At 47.9% G+C, this 17,807-nt stretch overlaps 1 protein-coding gene across 1 annotated transcript; it reads left to right on the top strand.

The window, feature by feature from the left end:
• Window positions 1-502: 502 nt before the first annotated feature.
• Window positions 503-865, top strand: LOC136466097 (uncharacterized). Its single transcript, XM_066464573.1, has one exon. The coding sequence runs from the start codon at window positions 503-505 to the stop codon at window positions 863-865; it is 363 nt and encodes a 120-aa protein (XP_066320670.1).
• Window positions 866-17,807: the final 16,942 nt, after the last annotated feature.

Below are 17,807 nucleotides of genomic sequence, written 5' to 3'. Positions count from 1 at the left end.
AAGAACAAGAAGTGGCGCGAGGGCTCGCTCGTGGCCACTGCCGACCATAGGGGGGGGTCTAAAGCCCACCGAGGGTACCCCAGACCACTTTGAGAAGCTACTCAAAGGGCCATGCCCGAACCATGCTTTCCCCATCAAGCACCTATACAAGGACTGTGCCCTTATGAAGTGGTTCTTGTCTGGAGGCTCCAACAAGGGGAGTATAGGAAGGAGCCCAAGCCAGCCATGGACGACACCAAAGGGAAGGAAGGTAGATTGCCGATGCTGGATGGCTACCTCATGATCTTTGGAGGGTCGGCTGCCTCATGATCTTTGGAGTGTTGGTGGCCTATGACTCCAAGCGTCACCAAAAGCTTACGCGCTATGAGGTCTATACGATTGACCTAGCCGTGCCTTCCTTCCTTCGATGGTCGAAGGCCTCCATAACCTTTGATCAGACCAACCACCCAAAAGTGTCCTATAGCCGAGAAGATACCCGCTCGTGGTCGACCCAATCATCGGCATGAAGTGGCTCAGCAAGGTGCTGATGGATGGAGGCAACGGCCTCAACATCATGTACGCTGAAATGCTCGACGCCATGGGTATCGATCGATCGCGCATCCAAACAATCGGGGCACCTTTCCATGGCATCGTACCTAGAAAGCAGGCCATGCCACTTGGACTAATCAATTTGCCCGTCACCTTCGGGAATCTGACCAATTATAGGATAGAGACCCTTACCTTCGAGGTGGTCGGGTTCCATGGGACCTACCATGCCATCCAAGGACATCCAAGCTACGTGAAGTTCATGGCCATCCCTAACTACACCTATCTGAAGTTGAAGATGTCAGGTCCATGCGGGATCATCACCATCGACACCTTCTAGCGCACCTACGAGTGCGAGGTCATGTGCTGTGAACAGGCCGCTATAATTGTTGCCTCAAAAGAGCTTGCGGCCATCAGGGAGGAGGTCGTCGAAGAAGCGCCCAACCCCAAGCAGATGGCCAGGTCTTGCAAGCCTATAGAGGGTTCCAAGGAGGTCCTCATAGAGCCCAGTGGCTCCTAGGGAAAAGTGGTGTGCATCAGCATCACACTTTCCTCCAAATAGGAAAGCGCACTCGCTAACTTCCTCCATGCCAATAGAGACATCTTTGCGTGGAAACCCTTAGATATGCTAGGCATTCCAAGAGGAGTTGCTGAGCACACCTTGAAGATCAGGCTAGGCTCCAAACCGGTGAAGCAGCGCCTGCGCCGCTTCGATGAGGAGAAATGCAGGGCCATCGGTGAGGAGATTGCGAAGCTTTTGGCGGTCGGGTTCATCAAGGAAGTATACCACCCCAATTGATTAGCCAATCCTGTTCTTTTATGAAAAAAGAGTGGGAAATAGAGAATGTGTGTTGACTACATGGGTCTCAACAAAGCATGTCCAAAGCATCCATTTCCTTTGCCATGCATTGACCAACTAGTGGACTCGACCTCAGGGTGCAAAACCCTTTACTTCCTTGATGCGTACTCCGGGTACCATCAAATAATGATGAAAGAGTGCGACCAACTCATGCCATCTTTCATCACCCCATTTGGTTCATTCTGCTATGTCATAATGCCGTTCGGTCTAAAAAATGCGGGGGCTATGTATCAACGTTGTATGCTCAAGTGTTTCGGTGACCTCATCAGGCAAACCATTGAGGCCTATGTAGATGACATCATGGTCAAGTCCAAACAGGCTGACCAGGTCGTAGCCAACATAGAGTAGACCTTTGTGAAACTCTAAGCAAACGGCATCAAACTCAACCCCAAGAAATATGTTTTTTGGGTCCCAAGGCGTATGCTGCTGGGTTTTATCATCTCCGAGCGCGGCATCGAAGCCAACAAGGAGAAGATCTCGGCCATCATGAGAATGGGGCCCGATTCAGAATATAAAGGGTGTACAATGAGTTACAGGGTGCCTCGCTGTGCTCAGACACTTTTTCTCACGCCTCGGTGAATAAGGTCTCTGCCTCTATCGGCTTCTGAAGAAGGCTGACCATTTTGAATAGACGCCCGAGGCCCAAGAGGCAATTAACAAGGTCAAGCAGCTCCTGACGAAGGCCCCAATCCTAGTCCCCTCGACCGATGGGGAACCACTTCTGCTCTACATTGCATCCACCACGCAAGTGGTCAGCGTCGCCCTGGTGGTAGAGCGAGAAGAAGAGGGACACGCCCTCAAAGAGTAGCGTCCTATGTACTTCATTAGCGAGGTCTTGTCTGATTGGCAAGAGGAAGTTGCGTCACTACTTTGAGTCACATCTGGTGATGATCGTGATGTCCTTCCCTCTCGGCGAGGTCGTCCAAAACCAGGAAGCCACAGGAAGAATCATGAAGTGGCCACTCGAGCTGATAGGTCAAGGCATTTCATATGCCCCTTGGACGGCCATCAAGTCTCAAATGCTGGTCGATTTCATTGTAGAGTGGATCAAGATCCAAATACCACCAACAGTCATCGACCAAGAGTATTGGATGATGTACTTCGATGGATCGCTGATGAAGAAAGGTACCGATGTGGGGCTGGTCTTTGTTTCGCCCCTCGGGGTATGCATGAGATACATGGTTCGCATCCATTTCCCCTCCTCCAACAATATGGCCAAGTATGAGGCACACATCAATGGCCTACGCATCGCCATCGAGTTGGGTATCCGGCAGCTTGACATCCGGGGCGACTCCTAGCTGGTCATCGACCAAGTCATGAAGGAATCAAGCTGCCACAACGCCAAAATGGCGGCATATGACCAAGAAGTTCACCAACTAGGGGACAAGTTCGATAGTCTCGAGCTCAATCACATCCCAAGGCATCTCAATGAGGCGGCCAACGTGCTGGCAAAAACGGCATCCGACCGAGAGCCGTTGTCGATGGGCGTCTTAGCCAGCGATCAGTATAAGCCCTCGGTTTGCTACGAGGAGCCAGAACAAACCGGTGACGGGCTGCCTGCCCTGGGCTCGAGGGCTAACCAGTCGGCGGCTCCATCCGACCCCGAAGTCATGGAGCTTGACGAGGATCTTGCGACCCTTTGGCCGACTGGAGGATGCCTTACCTCGACTACCTCCTCCGTGAGGCGCTGCCAACGGACAAAATGGAGGTTCGATGGCTCACGCGTCATGCTAAGTCCTTTGTCATTATTAAGAGCGAGCTCTATTGTAACACCCAAAAATTTCAACTATAAATTAGTAATGAAATTTGTGCATTTCTCTGATTTTCTATGCATTTTAACCTAGGCCAAATAATCAATTTTGGTTAATTAAAATTAACTATAAGGTTTAAAAACATGTTTGTTGCATTCATGGCAAAGCATACTGTTTTTGGTTGAGTGTAGGGCTAGGTAGTTTGACATTGAATTCAAATTTCATTTGAAAGTGATCATTTTTCAAAGCTCAGAAAATAGTAAAGGAATTTCTTTTAAAAACTTACTTCTTTCTCCCCTTCCAGCCCAACTCTAGAATCAGCCCAATTTTTCTTTTTCTTTTTCTTTCCTACGCCTGGCCTGCTGGTGGCCTAGCCAACGCCTCCCCTCCCTTCCCACCTTCACGCTCATGACCCGCTCTACGCCAGCCTGCTCGGCAGCCCACTCCGTGTCGTCGCTCCACGTCTCCCTTTCACTCGCACGCTGCGTGCCCGTTGCCCACCAACGTGGCCCAGCTCGGCGCGCTGCTTGGCCTGCTTCGCGCCACGCCGCTCGCCCTCTCTCTCCCTTTCTCTGGCGACCGGGACCTACTTGTCAGCATCTGTCTTCCCCTTTCCTTTCTTCGCCGTCGGGTGATGGCGTTGCCAAGCTCATCAAGTTGCCACCGCGGCCGTGCCAACCGAGGAAGAGGCTCGCAAATCCATGATTCACGATCTGTGTGCTTGCTTTCCTTCTACCGCAGTGCCCCTCTCACCTATAAAGTCCATAGCTGAGCCCTCCTTCTCTCGCTTCCGTTGGCCACAACCGAGCTCGCACTGCTGTCGTCATCCGCCTACTCTGGTGCCCAATCAATGCCTTCGACGCACCCCGAAGCTTTGCCATCACTCACCGCGACCGTAGGTGCCCATATTCCTTCGTTTTTGTCGCACCCAATTTTGTAAAGCAAAACCAAGCACTCATATATGTGCGCCCAGGATGTCCAAACACACACATATATCACAAATTGTAGTAGTATCAAAGTAAAGTACTTATTACATCGCATATCTCATCATAAAGTTAAATACAAAGTTTGCTCGAAGGCAATATTATTATAAACACAGCGGAAAAACTAGCCCAACTGCCACAGGGACTCCAACTGGTGAACGTCTTCCTAGTAGTCCTGGACATCCTCTGGAAACTCTTCATATCCATTATCTGTTACCCATCCGGGATTTTCATTTGATGTAAAGCAAGTGTAAGCTCACCATGCTTAGCAAGTATAACAAAGGGATCTATGAGGCTCAAATAGGCTTGACACTGTTTGACTGCGGTTCGCAATTTTAGTTGATCAATTTTTAGCAACCTGAATTACTACTTTAATGAACAGTCCCAAATCCCAAGTGGTATTAAAGTATCATCCAGCTTTGTCTCAATTCCCAACCATCCATCATCCACAGTAACCACTAATCTCGAAGGATCCAGACCGCTCGTATCCGTGAGCATGGCTGTTATAACAGGTTAATTATTTCTGCAGAAATTGTACATCTTTACCCACCGAGCCATGATTCCCAATGCAGGGGTTCGCGAGACCCACTACACCTCTTCCCAGGAAGTGTGGCAGAGTTTCACTATGAAACCCTTAGCTAGTTGCACTAACAAATCATAGCTACAAAGGAATGGCACACGTGGGCATCGCAGCACGGTGCACACCCTAACAAAAAAAGGAAAGATACCCTCTTACCCCTTACTGGAGCTACAGACGAGCTAGTACAAACTAGATAATAGGTTAAAGTCAGAGCCATTTGACACTCAGGGTTGTACGGTCCCTCCTAGGTTGCCGCTTCAGGATAAAGTCCTTATGGAGAGGCACTAGAGTACTCAACCCCGTACTCTAGCCCCCTATCTATTGCTAAAAGTTCCATTTTATCTCATTGCATATAGTCTTTAAATATGTTTAACAATTACTTCATGTTAAGCGCTGCAGCATCTATCCAAAATGCCTACCCAATAAACCCAGGTATCAAGGATATGTGGTACAATGAATCATCTAGGTAAAGTCCTTAAAGGCAATTCAAATTAAACTCATGCATGAATGTAAGTGGTAGTAGTTCATAGGTAACAAGGGGCCTTTGGGTACACTTGCCTTCCTCAAAGTCATCCTAGGAGTACTGCTGATCCTGCTGGGGGTCCTCAGTCACCTCGAATGGCTCACCCTCTAATCGTGATCCAATCATCAATCAAGCATCATTCCAATCATTACATGCATACAAGATAGAACTCTATTAGAATAGTACACCAAACAGTGAAAACATATGTTGAAAAGCTTACAGATCTGTTCTACGCATTTCTACGAACACATGAGCGAAAGAATCACTCAAATCGGACTTAAAACGTGAAAGTTATGCATGAAATAAGATGTAATGGCAATTCTGTAAATAAACTAACCTATTTTCAAATTAAAATAATTAAAAATCTGAATTTAAATGAAATATGGACCGGGCTTACTATTTCTAGAAACTTTAGGGACTTGAATGAATAAAAACAGGACTAAATAAAAATTAGTTTGAACTGGACTGGACCGCGGGTTGATTTCTGGAAAAAGCGGGGGCTTTTCTGCAAAACGCGCTCGGTTGACTGGGGTTTGACCCGACGGCTGACCGGGCTGCTGACTCATCGACACGCGGCGGCTGTTCATTGGGCGCGGTGCACCACGCGGGCGTGGGCGCGCTGACGTGGGCGCTGACGCGGCCACGGTGGACTGAGTCCACGGTCCGCGGTGGACCGAACCGGTACCAGCTGATCTGGACCGTTCCTTGATAATCGGACGGCACAGGGTGAGATCCGGGCGATGGCTCGCCGGGGAAGAAAGAAAGGCCGGCGGCGCCATGGCCGGTGCACCGGGACCTCGGGCTATGGCTCCCTAGGGCGCCAAAACGAAAGCTGAGAGCACGGGAAGGTGGAGGGGCTCACCGTGAGTCGCCGGGAAGGGAACGCGGCGTTCGGGACGAGCTCCAGACACGGTGTCGACGGCGGCGGGGCTCTGGAGAGAGAAAGAGAGCGCGGGTGAGGGCGTAGCCGGGCCAAACAGCGCCAAAATGCGAAATGGAATGTACCTACGGGCGCGGGAAGATCCGGTGAAGCTTCGGGTGGCCTTGGCGTCGGCGTTCGCACTCGGAAGGGGGAGGCTCTCACCGGCGGCGGTGGCTCTCGGTAGCGGGCAAAGGTGGGGAGAGAAGGCGGGGTCGGCTCGGGGTTTTATAGGCCGGGTGTGCGCAGAAATAAGGAAGGGAAGCAGGGAGGGGCTCGGCACCTTCCAAACGGCGCCGGTGACTTTCGATCGGGGACGCGCCATCGGTGGCCGAAGAAAGGAAAACGCCGGGAGAGGAAAAGGAAGCTCGGGGAAGAAGAAAGGAAAGAAGAAAGGGCGCTGACCGGTGGGGCCGGAGCGCAGCGAGAGAGAAAGGGAGGGGGCGAGTGTCGCGGGTGAAGCCAAGCAGGCCGCAGTGGCGTGCCTTCGCGTGAAGCGGGCCACGGCGAAGCAGCAGCTGGGCCGCCGAGTTGGTGCGCGCGCGCGCGGGTGGCCAACTGGGCCGCGTGCGTTACGGGCCAGCGCGGGAAAGAAGCAGCGGGCCCAAGCGAGCAGGCCGCGCGGTGCAGTCGCGGGCAGGCCGCCGGGACAGGCCAGCGGGAGGAGGAGGGGAAAAGGGCCAGGCTAGCTGGGCCAGAAGGTGTCTTTCTCTTTTTTTTTCAAATCAAATGTTTGTCAAATTCTATTTTCTCCATTTTCATTTTTAAGCCAAATTCAAATAAGTTTTGAATACAAATTTCAAATCTTCTAGCCCTACACTCAATCAAAACCCATATGACTCGGCATGAATGCAACAAACAAGTTTCTAAACTTATAGTTTATTTTATTTATTCAATATTTATTATTTGGCCTAAGTTAAAAATACCTAGAAAATGTAATAAATGCTAAGAATTAATTGCTAATTTGTGGTAAAAATTTTGGGTGTTACAAACCTACCCCCCTTAGAATGAATCTCATCCTCGAGATTCGGATGGTTCAAAGAGATTGGGATAGTCAGTTCTCAGATCTTCCTCTCTTTCCCACGTTGCCTCATCCACTGAGTGTCTGTTCCACTGAACCTTGCACATTCTTATTATTTTGCTCCTTGTGATTCTCTCCGCTGTTTCCAGGATTCTCACTGGATACTCTTTGTATGATAGATCTCCTCGGATATCCAGTTCTTCCAAGGGTAGTTGTTCCTCAGGTACTCTCAAACATTTCTTAAGTTGCGACACATGGAAGACATCATGAACACCTGAGAGCTGCTCTGGTAGTTCTAGCTGGTAAGCAACTTCTCCTCTTCTGTTAATGATCTTGAATGGTCCCACATACCTAGGTGATAACTTTCCCTTGGTATGAAATCTCTTTACTCCTTTCATGGGTGAAACTTTGAGATAGACAAATCACCAATTTCAAATGCCAAATCTCTTCTCCTTGTGTCCGCATAGCTTTTCTGTCGGGATTGTGCAACCTTTAGGTTTTGCCTTATTGTTTGCACTTGTTTTTCTGCTAGTTGCAAAACATCTAGTCCAAAGACTTGGCTTTCCCCCGTTTGATTCCAAAACAATGGTGTTCTGCACTTCCTGCCATACAATGCCTCAAACGGTGCCATTTTAAGACTCTTTTGGTAGCTATTATTGTAGGAGAATTTGGCATAAGGTAAACTCTTATCCCAACTTGTCCCATACTACAGAGCACAAGCTCTTAGCATATCCTCTAAGATCTGATTTGTCCTTTCGGTCTGTCCATCTGTTTGAGGATGGTAAGCTGAGCTGAAGTTCAACTTCGTATCCATTGACTCATGCAATTTCTGCCAAAAATGTGATGTGAACTGTGTACCCCTATCCGAAACAATCTTCTTTGGTACACCATGTAAACATACAATCCTTTCCATATACAACTCTGCTAACTTTGCACTCGAATAAGTTACCTTGACCGGAATGAAATGGGCCACTTTTGTCAATCGGTCAACAATCACCCAGATAGAGTCAAATCCTTTCTGTGTACGGGGTAATCCAACTATAAAGTCCATTCCAACTTCTTCCCATTTCCACTCGGGTATCTTCATAGGTTGTAGTAAACCTGCTGGCCTCTGATGTTCTGCTTTCACTCTTTGGCACGTGTCACATATAGCCACATGTTCTGCTACGTCTCTCTTTAGTCCATACCACCAGTACCTCTCTTTAAGATCAAGATACATTTTAGTACTTCCTGGGTGTATGGAATAGGCTGAGTCATGAGCTTCCCTCAAGATGGACTCCCTAATAGATTTTACTTCTGGCACACAAATCCTTTTACCGAACCATACTGTCCCTTGATCATCCATATGGAATCCTGGGGCTTTACCAATCACTATACGCTCTGCAATATCCTTGATCCTCTCATCACCCATCTGTCCTTTACGAATCTCTTGTTCCAGAGTGGATTCTACCTCTAACTCCATGGTGTTGGCCACAATACCCAAATTCAAGTATTTGAACTCCTCACACAACTCTTCAGGTAGTTGAGTTGTATAGGCCATGTTCACATAACTCCTTCTACTCAAGGCATCTGCTACAACGTTAGCCTTTCTCGGGTGATAGTGAATATCCAAGTCATAATCCTTGATTAACTCAAGCCATCTTCGTTGCCTCAGATTCAGATCTGACTGTGTGAATATATACTTTAGACTCTTATGGTCCGTATAAATCTCACACTTATGACCAATCAGGTAGTGCCTCCATATCTTAAGAGCATGCACCACAGCTACCAATTCCAGATCATGAGTCGGATAATTTAGCTCATGTTTTCTCAGCTATCTAGATGCGTAGGCAACAACTCTGCCTTCTTGCATAAGAACACCTCCTAGACCTTGCCGTGAGGCATCACAATAGATAGAGAAACTTTTGGTGAGATCAGGTAAGATGAGCACTGGAGCAGAAGTCAGTCTCTTCTTCAACTCATCAAAACTGTCCTGGCATTGTTTAGTCCATACAAATTTGGCATTCTTCTCCAACAACGCAGTCATGGGCTTGGCTAACTTAGAGAATCCCTCGATGAATCTCCTATAATACCCAGCCATACCCAGGAAACTCTGAATCTCACTAACATCCTTAGGTGGCTTCCAACTCAACACATCTCTAACCTTCTTGGGATCTACTGCTACTCCTCCATTAGAGATTATGTGACCAAGGAAAGATACTTCTTTTAACTAAAACTCACATTTGCTGAACTTGGCATAAAGTTGATGTTCTCTAAGCTTTTGCAACACCAATCTCAAATGCCCTTCATGTTCTTCTTCATTCTTAGAATACACTAGTATGTCATCAATAAACACAACGACAAACTTATCAAGGTACTCCATGAATACTTTGTTCATCAAATACATGAAGTAGGCATGTGCATTAGTCAGACCAAAAGACATAATTGTGAACTCATACAGTCCATAGCGGGTCACAAAGGCGGTCTTGGGGATGTCAGTACGCCTTATCCTCAACTGATGGTATCCAGATCGAAGATCAATCTTGGAAAACACACAAGCCCCTTTCAATTGGTCAAATAGGTCATCAATTCTAGGCAATGGGTACTTGTTCTTAATTGTGACTTCATTAAGTGACCTATAGTCTATGCACATCCTTTGTGTACCATCCTTCTTTTCTACAAACAGTACTGGTGCACCCCATGGTGATGAACTAGGTTGAACATAACCCTTATCTAGCAATTCCCTTAGTTGTTTCTTAAGTTCTGCTAATTCATTCACTCCCATTCTATAGGGTCTCTTAGCTATGGGTGCAGTTCCTGGTAAAAGTTCAATTATAAACTCGATGTCTCGGTCAGGTGGCATACCTGGCAATTCCTTGGGAAAGACATCCGGGTACTCATTTGCTATCCTTATATCTTCTAAGGTTGTGCCCTCCAACTGATTAACCCGACAGATTTCTGTAGCAGACTGAGTTGCCACAAACACCACTTCTTCTCCAGTTGAAGTGATAAGATTCACTGAGCTATTACCACAATTAATAACTGCTTTCTGCAACCTTAGCCAATCCATACCCAAGATGACATCGATACCGGTGGAATTTATGACTACAAGATTTGCTTGAAATTCTACCCCCCTTATGCTGAGACTAGCAGCTAAGCATATCCACTCTGCTTTCATTACCCCACCAGGTGAGCTTACTAACATGTGTTTCTTCATAACACTTACTGGAATACCATGCTTCTTTATGAATGTGTATGTTATGAAGGAATGCGAAGCACCAGAATCAAAAAGTACTGTAGCTGAGTTTGAGTTGACCGGAAACGTACCGATCACCACATCCGGTGCCTCCTGAGCTGTTTCAGCAGTAACATGGTTCACCTTTCCCCGAACGTAGTTCTGCTGTGAGTTAGTCTTCTTGGGGCATCTATTAGAGTAATGTCCCGGCTCTCCACAATTGAAGCACTTGTTATCATTAACTGCATTTGGCGCTTTTGGTGCGCCATTCCTCTGCGGAGCATTGGGGGCATTATTCCTCACTGGTACATTATTGGGTTGCTGCTGGTGCTGAGCTGGTGCCTTGAACTGCTGTTGCTGCTGCTGTGCACACTGCTACTGCTGGTTGCGGTTGAGACCTGTCTGACCTTGATAGCGCTGCTGAGGTTGAGTTTGTTGAGGGTTGGTACGGAAGCGAGAGTTGCTCCCAGATTGCTGTCCTTGAAATTTTCTCTTCTTGTCCTCCATCTGGCGGCGCTTGTTCTCAATCACTAAAGCTTTGTCCACCAGCTGCTGGAAGTTAGCAAAGGTATGGGACAACAGCTGGTACTGGAGACCATCATTCAAGCCCTCCATAAACAGCTCCTGCCTCTTTCCATCCTCGTCTACCTCAGTAGGTGCATACCATGACAATTGTATAAACTTGTCACGATATTCAGCAACAGTCATGCCCCCCTGCTTGAGAGCCAAGAACTCCTTCTTCTTCAGCTTCATCAGTCCCGCAGGCATGTGTTGAGTGTGAAAGGCACTGCGGAACTCAGCCCAAGTGATGGGATTAGCTTCGGTGCGGCCGAAGCGGAATGAGTCCCACCAATCCTATGCAGCTCCCTGCAACTGTCCAGAAGCATATAAAACTTTCTCCCTATCATCACATTGGGCAATCTCCAGTTGCCTCTCTATGGCACGTAGCCAGTCATCAGCTTGGAGTGGATCGGCAGAGTGCTTGAATACAGGTGGGTGTCCTTTCAGAAACTCTCCCCTCTTATCCCTGACATGAGGGGGTGCATTTCCATTCCCTTGCCCCATGTTCTGCATGTTCTGGGCCATCTGCTGAAGCAATTGGGTCTGCATCATCATCAGCTGCTCCATGGAGACTAGGGGTGGTGGTGGCGGTTCCTCACCTCCCTGGTTGTTCCTCCTGGTGTTCACCATCTGTAGAGGCATCATATAAGTCTCACACGTCCAAGCATATAACTCTTACAAGATACTGGTGTAACAAGAGTAGGTGTAGACAAGAGATATATGTAGGGTATGCAAGAAGATATTTGTTCTGAATTTTTCCAGCGAGTTGGATAGCAGCAGTGCTGTAAAACGAGCATATCTCAGTCTCTGTTTATCATACGATTGCGTAGCATACCTTTCTGGAAATCTTATGAAATTCTCTACAACTTTCGTTTAGAATACTTTTTCAGATTCCAACGTTTACTTAGTCAAATTCAGACGATAAGAAGTACTATTCCGGAATCCTGACAGCACAGAAACCTCGACTTATAACAGTTGTATCTCACAATTTATACTAGCTATTGAGGTGATTCCAGAGCCGGAAGAAAGATGTTGAAGTCTACTTATCTCCATAAAAATTTCATGACCTTTGAGTATCTAGATTGTGAGATATGAACTGATAAAGACAGACTGTTCCGAAAGATACAGAATGGACAGCATGATAAAACAAAACCCAACTATTTATTCATAATATTCCTAAACCTTAACCTTAACTAAATGACCGTGGACATGCCCACAAGTCATCACAATCATATCAAAGATCCAAATCAAACATTATTCATAATGATAAACATCCAACCATGCAACTAACACTTGTCCAACCATTAAAAGAAAGAAACTAAATACTCTCTCGCGTAGCTACGCGTGCTTATTATATATTTTTAAGACTCTCCTATGGGTACGGGTCGATGGTGGTGCTGGTGCTGGGGTCTCCAGACTCTCCTCTGGTCCTCGGGGGTGACTGAGCGGGTACTCCTGAATCTTCCACATCTGGACCTCCCAGCTGTTGCTTCAGTGTAGCGTTCTCACGAGCCAGCTGCATGTAGGCCCTCCCCATGACGTCGAGCTCGTCCAGGGCCTGATCCAAGTCAGTGTGGGTCTCAGCCAAGCACAACAGGGTAGGCCTCAGCCTTAGGTTCGCCTCTCCAAGTGGTGTAGCGATGTTGCACGTAGACTATCCGCTTCGACGGCGGGGAAGATAGCGGTCATCCTCCTAGGCGATGTCGTCGAAGTGACGGTCGCGGTTGACCATCAACGCCTGTCGAGCTAGATCCCTGATGACGGCCGCACGTGTGAGCCGTGCAGTGGTGGCGCGGTGGATGTAGCACACCCGAGTCCCCTCTCGGATGTACACTTCTGTCTCCTAGAAGCCGGTGTAGTCGGGGTGGGTCCAATGCTCCGTCCTGTACTGAACAGTGCCTCTAGGGTGGTAGCGATGCACAAGTGCGAGAAGCCTAGGGTGGTAGTAGCCATCACCCTCCAAGTCATAGTGGATCTCCGTAGTCCATCCCTGAGCCAACGGTGCATTGTGATCATCATCATTGTCATCATCCCCATCGTCTCCACCGTCTCCATCGTCTCCACCATCTCCACCGTCTCCACCATTACCCTCATCACCTCCATCAGCATCAGAATCATCAGAACCATCTCCATCATCGGGGTCACCTGCTCCCTCCTGGCCACCTTGTTCTCGTACTTCCTCAGGATCTTCCCCAGACTCCTCTATCTCAATGGGTCCCTCAAACAAGGGTCCCTCCTCTGTTTCTTCATCCATCGGATCCTCCAACAAGTCCTCCAGAGGTTCCCCCATGGGTACCTCCACAGGTGGTTCCTCCTCCTGGTTCCTTAGAGCTTCCACCAGATGTGCCGAGACACGCTTGCCCAAAGTGAACCTGGTCCTCCTGGTGGGCATCGGAATGGTCCTCTTGCGCGAGGTCAGCTTGGTACGGGCCATCTATAAGAATGAAAAGGTTGAGTATTAGAACAAAATAATTTTTGGCAATGGATAAAGAACAAAATATAAGCAAAAATTTTATAGCAAATTAAAGTAGTAAAATAAAGATAATATGATCCTAGAAACGTCCATTTCTAACTAGGTTGTTCGTCCTACAGTCAGTTATAGCTCTGATACCAATTTGTCGCACCCAATTTTGCAAAGCAAAACCAAGCACTCATATATGTGCGCCCAGGATGTCCAAACACACACATATATCACAAATTGTAGTAGTATCAAAGTAAAGTACTTATTACATCGCATATCTCATCATAAAGTTAAATACAAAGTTTGCTCGAAGGCAATATTATTATAAACACAGCGGAAAAACTAGCCCAACTGCCACAGGGACTCCAACTGGTGAACGTCTTCCTAGTAGTCCTGGACATCCTCTGGAAACTCTTCATACCCATTATCTGTTACCCATCTAGGATTTTCATTTGATGTAAAGCAAGTGTAAGCTCACCATGCTTAGCAAGTATAACAAAGGGATCTATGAGGCTCAAATAGGCTTGACACTATTTGACTGCGGTTCACAATTTTAGTTGATCAATTTTTAGCAACCTGAATTACTACTTTAATGAACAGTCCCAAATCCCAAGTGGTATTAAAGTATCATCCAGCTTTGTCTCAATTCCCAACCATCCATCATCCACAGTAACCACTAATCTCGAAGGATCCAGACCGCTCGTATCCGTGAGCATGGCTGTTATAACAGGTTAATTATTTCTGTAGAAATTGTACATCTTTACCCACCGAGCCATGATTCCCAATGCAGGGGTTCGCGAGACCCACTACACCTCTTCCCAGGAAGTGTGGCAGAGTTTCACTATGAAACCCTTAGCTAGTTGCACTAACAAATCATAGCTACAAAGGAATGGCACACGTGGGCATCGCAGCACGGTGCACACCCTAACAGAAAAAGGAAAGATACCCTCTTACCCCTTACTGGAGCTACAGACGAGCTAGTACAAACTAGATAATAGGTTAAAGTCAGAGCCATTTGACACTCAGGGTTGTACGGTCCCTCCTAGGTTGCCGCTTCAGGATAAAGTCCTTATGGAGAGGCACTAGAGTACTCAACCCCGTACTCTAGCCCCCTATCTATTGCTAAAAGTTCCATTTTATCTCATTGCATATAGTCTTTAAATATGTTTAACAATTACTTCATGTTAAGCGCTGCAGCATCTATCCAAAATGCCTACCCAATAAACCCAGGTATCAAGGATATGTGGTACAATGAATCATCTAGGTAAAGTCCTTAAAGGCAATTCAAATTAAACTCATGCATGAATGTAAGTGGTAGTAGTTCATAGGTAACAAGGGGCCTTTGGGTACACTTGCCTTCCTCAAAGTCGTCCTAGGAGTACTGCTGATCCTGCTGGGGGTCCTCAGTCACCTCGAATGGCTCACCCTCTAATCGTGATCCAATCATCAATCAAGCATCATTCCAATCATTACATGCATACAAGATAGAACTCTATTAGAACAGTACACCAAACAGTGAAAACATATGTTGAAAAGCTTACAGATCTGTTCTACGCATTTCTACGAACACATGAGCGAAAGAATCACTCAAATCGGACTTAAAACGTGAAAGTTATGCATGAAATAAGATGTAATGGCAATTCTGTAAATAAACTAACCTATTTTCAAATTAAAATAATTAAAAATCTGAATTTAAATGAAATATGGACCGGGCTTACTATTTCTGGAAACTTCAGGGACTTGAATGAATAAAAATAGGACTAAATAAAAATTAGTTTGAACTGGACTGGACCGCGGGTTGATTTCTGGAAAAAGCGGGGGCTTTTCTGCAAAACGCGCTCGGTTGACTGGGGTTTGACCCGATGGCTGACCGGGCTGCTGACTCATCGACACGCGGTGGCTGTTCATTGGGCGCGGTGCACCACGCGGGCGTGGGCGCGCTGACGTGGGCGCTGACGCGGCCACGGTGGACTGAGTCCACGTTCCGCGGTGGACCGAACCGGTACCAGCTGATCTGGACCGTTCCTTGATGATCGGACGACACAGGGTGAGATCCGGGCGATGGCTCGCCGGGGAAGAAAGAAAGGCCGGCGGCGCCATGGCTGGTGCGCCGGGACCTCGGGCTACGGCTCCCTAGGGCGCCAAAACGAAAGCTGAGAGCACGGGAAGGTGGAGGGGCTCACCGTGAGTCACCGGGATGGGAACACGGCGTTCGGGACGAGCTCCAGACGCAGTGTCGACGGCGGCGGGGCTCTGGAGAGAGAAAGAGAGCGCGGGTGAGGGCGTAGCCAGGCCAAACAGCGCCAAAATGCGAAATGGAATGTACCTACGGGCGCGGGAAGATCCGGTGAAGCTTCGGGTGGCCTTGGCGTCGGCGTTCGCGCTCGGAAGGGGGAGGCTCTCACCGGCGGCGGTGGCTCTCGGTAGCGGGCAAAGGTGGGGAGAGAAGGCGGGGTCGGCTCAGGGTTTTATAGGCCGGGTGTGCGCGGAAATAAGGAAGGGAAGCAGGGAGGGGCTCGGCACCTTCCAAACGGCGCCGGTGACTTTCCATCGAGGACGCGCCATCGGTGGCCGAAGAAAGGAAAACGCCGGGAGAGGAAAAGGAAGCTCGGGGAAGAAGAAAGGAAAGAAGAAAGGGCGCTGACCGGTGGGGCCGGAGCGCAGCGAGAGAGAAAGGGAGAGGGCGAGCGTCGCGGGTGAAGCCAAGCAGGCCGCAGTGGCATGCCTTTGCGCGAAGCGGGCCGCAGCGAAGCAGTAGCTGGGCCACCGAGTTGGTGCGTGCGCGCGCGGGTGGCCAACTGGGCCGCGTGCGTTGCGGGCTGGCGCGGGAAAGAAGCAGCGGGCCCAAGCGAGCAGGCCGCGCGGTGCAGTCGCGGGCAGGCCGCCGGGATAGGCCAGCGGGAGGAGGAGGGGAAAAGGTCCGGGCTAGCTGGGCCAGAAGGTGTCTTTCTCTTTTTTTTTCAAATCAAATGTTTGTCAAATTCTATTTTCTCCATTTTCATTTTTAAGCCAAATTCAAATAAGTTTTGAATACAAATTTCAAATCTTCTAGCCCTACACTCAATCAAAACCCATATGACTCGGCATGAATGCAACAAACAAGTTTCTAAACTTATAGTTTATTTTATTTATTCAATATTTATTATTTGGCCTAAGTTAAAAATACCTAGAAAATGTAATAAATGCTAAGAATTAATTGCTAATTTGTGGTAAAAATTTTGGGTGTTACAGTTTTGGCCTCAGATTGCATGAGATTACCCTAACCTATGACCTTCTCCTCTCTCTAGTTCGCCGCTGCTGTTGACCTGGACCCTCGGAGCTCTCTCGAACACCATGACCACCTCCGTCAAATTTGTGGTGAGCTGCTCCCCTTCCCGTGCCCCTATTTACTTAGATGATGCCCTAGAATGCCGTCTCGGTGAGCTCCAGTCACGTCGGCCACGGCGCCGCCTTGGGGGCCATCGCCTCGACGTGCTCCGCGTCGTAGATTCGCATCCCATTGAGTTCGCGTGAGCCGGTGCCTCATTTTCGTGGGTTTGGTTTCTATCGGGATGGTCTAGAATGCTGTACCGGCATTCGCTGTGGCGCTCGGCTCACCGCCAGCCATGGCAGGCTTGTCGGAGCTGCTATACAGATGGGGGGGGGGTTCTCTCATTCATCCCTCGCCGTCGGATCTATTTGGATGGCCACGATTAGGCCATACTGGTTCGGTATGTGACCGGTCCACCGTGACCTAAGGACTCAGCCCACAGCGCCGCGTCAGAGCACGCCCACGCACACGTGGTGCACTACGCCACTCACGCGTGGACACATGGCTACCTAGTTAGCCAGCGACACGGTCAACCACGACCCGTCGGGTGATTTTGCAGTTGAGCCCCTCGATTGTCAATAAATCAACCCGCGGTTCAGTATAGTTCAAATGAATTATTTTTCAGTCCTGTTTTTTATTCGTTTTAGACCCTGTAGTTTTAGGAAATAGTGTGTGTTGTCCATAATATGGTTAAATTCAGATTTTAATTGTTTTAATTCAAAAATAAGTTCAGGTTATTTACAGAAATGTCATTGGAACCTTATTTCATGCATAACTTTTACGTTTTAAGGCCGATTTGAGTGATTCTTTCGCTCACGTGTTCATAGCAGTATGTAGAATAGTTTTATAAGATTTTTAATCTATGTTTCTGCTGTTTGGTGTACTATTCTAATAGAAGTCTATTTGTATGCATGTAATGATTGGATTGGATGCTTGATTGGTGAATTGGAACACGTTTATAGGGTGATCAATTCGAGGTGACTGAGGATCAGCATGAAGATCAGCAGTACCAAGAAAACTTTGAGGAATGCAAATGTAGCAAAGGCCTCTTATACCTATGAACTTTACAATTCATATTCATGCATGTGTCTAAATTTGAA

The sequence above is a fragment of the Miscanthus floridulus genome, chromosome 7, assembly GCF_019320115.1.
Source record: "Miscanthus floridulus cultivar M001 chromosome 7, ASM1932011v1, whole genome shotgun sequence".
In the NCBI taxonomy this organism is placed as follows: Eukaryota; Viridiplantae; Streptophyta; class Magnoliopsida; order Poales; family Poaceae; genus Miscanthus; species Miscanthus floridulus.
The sequence above is the reverse complement of the archived record's forward strand: the minus strand, read 5'-3'. Positions and strand labels throughout refer to the sequence as shown.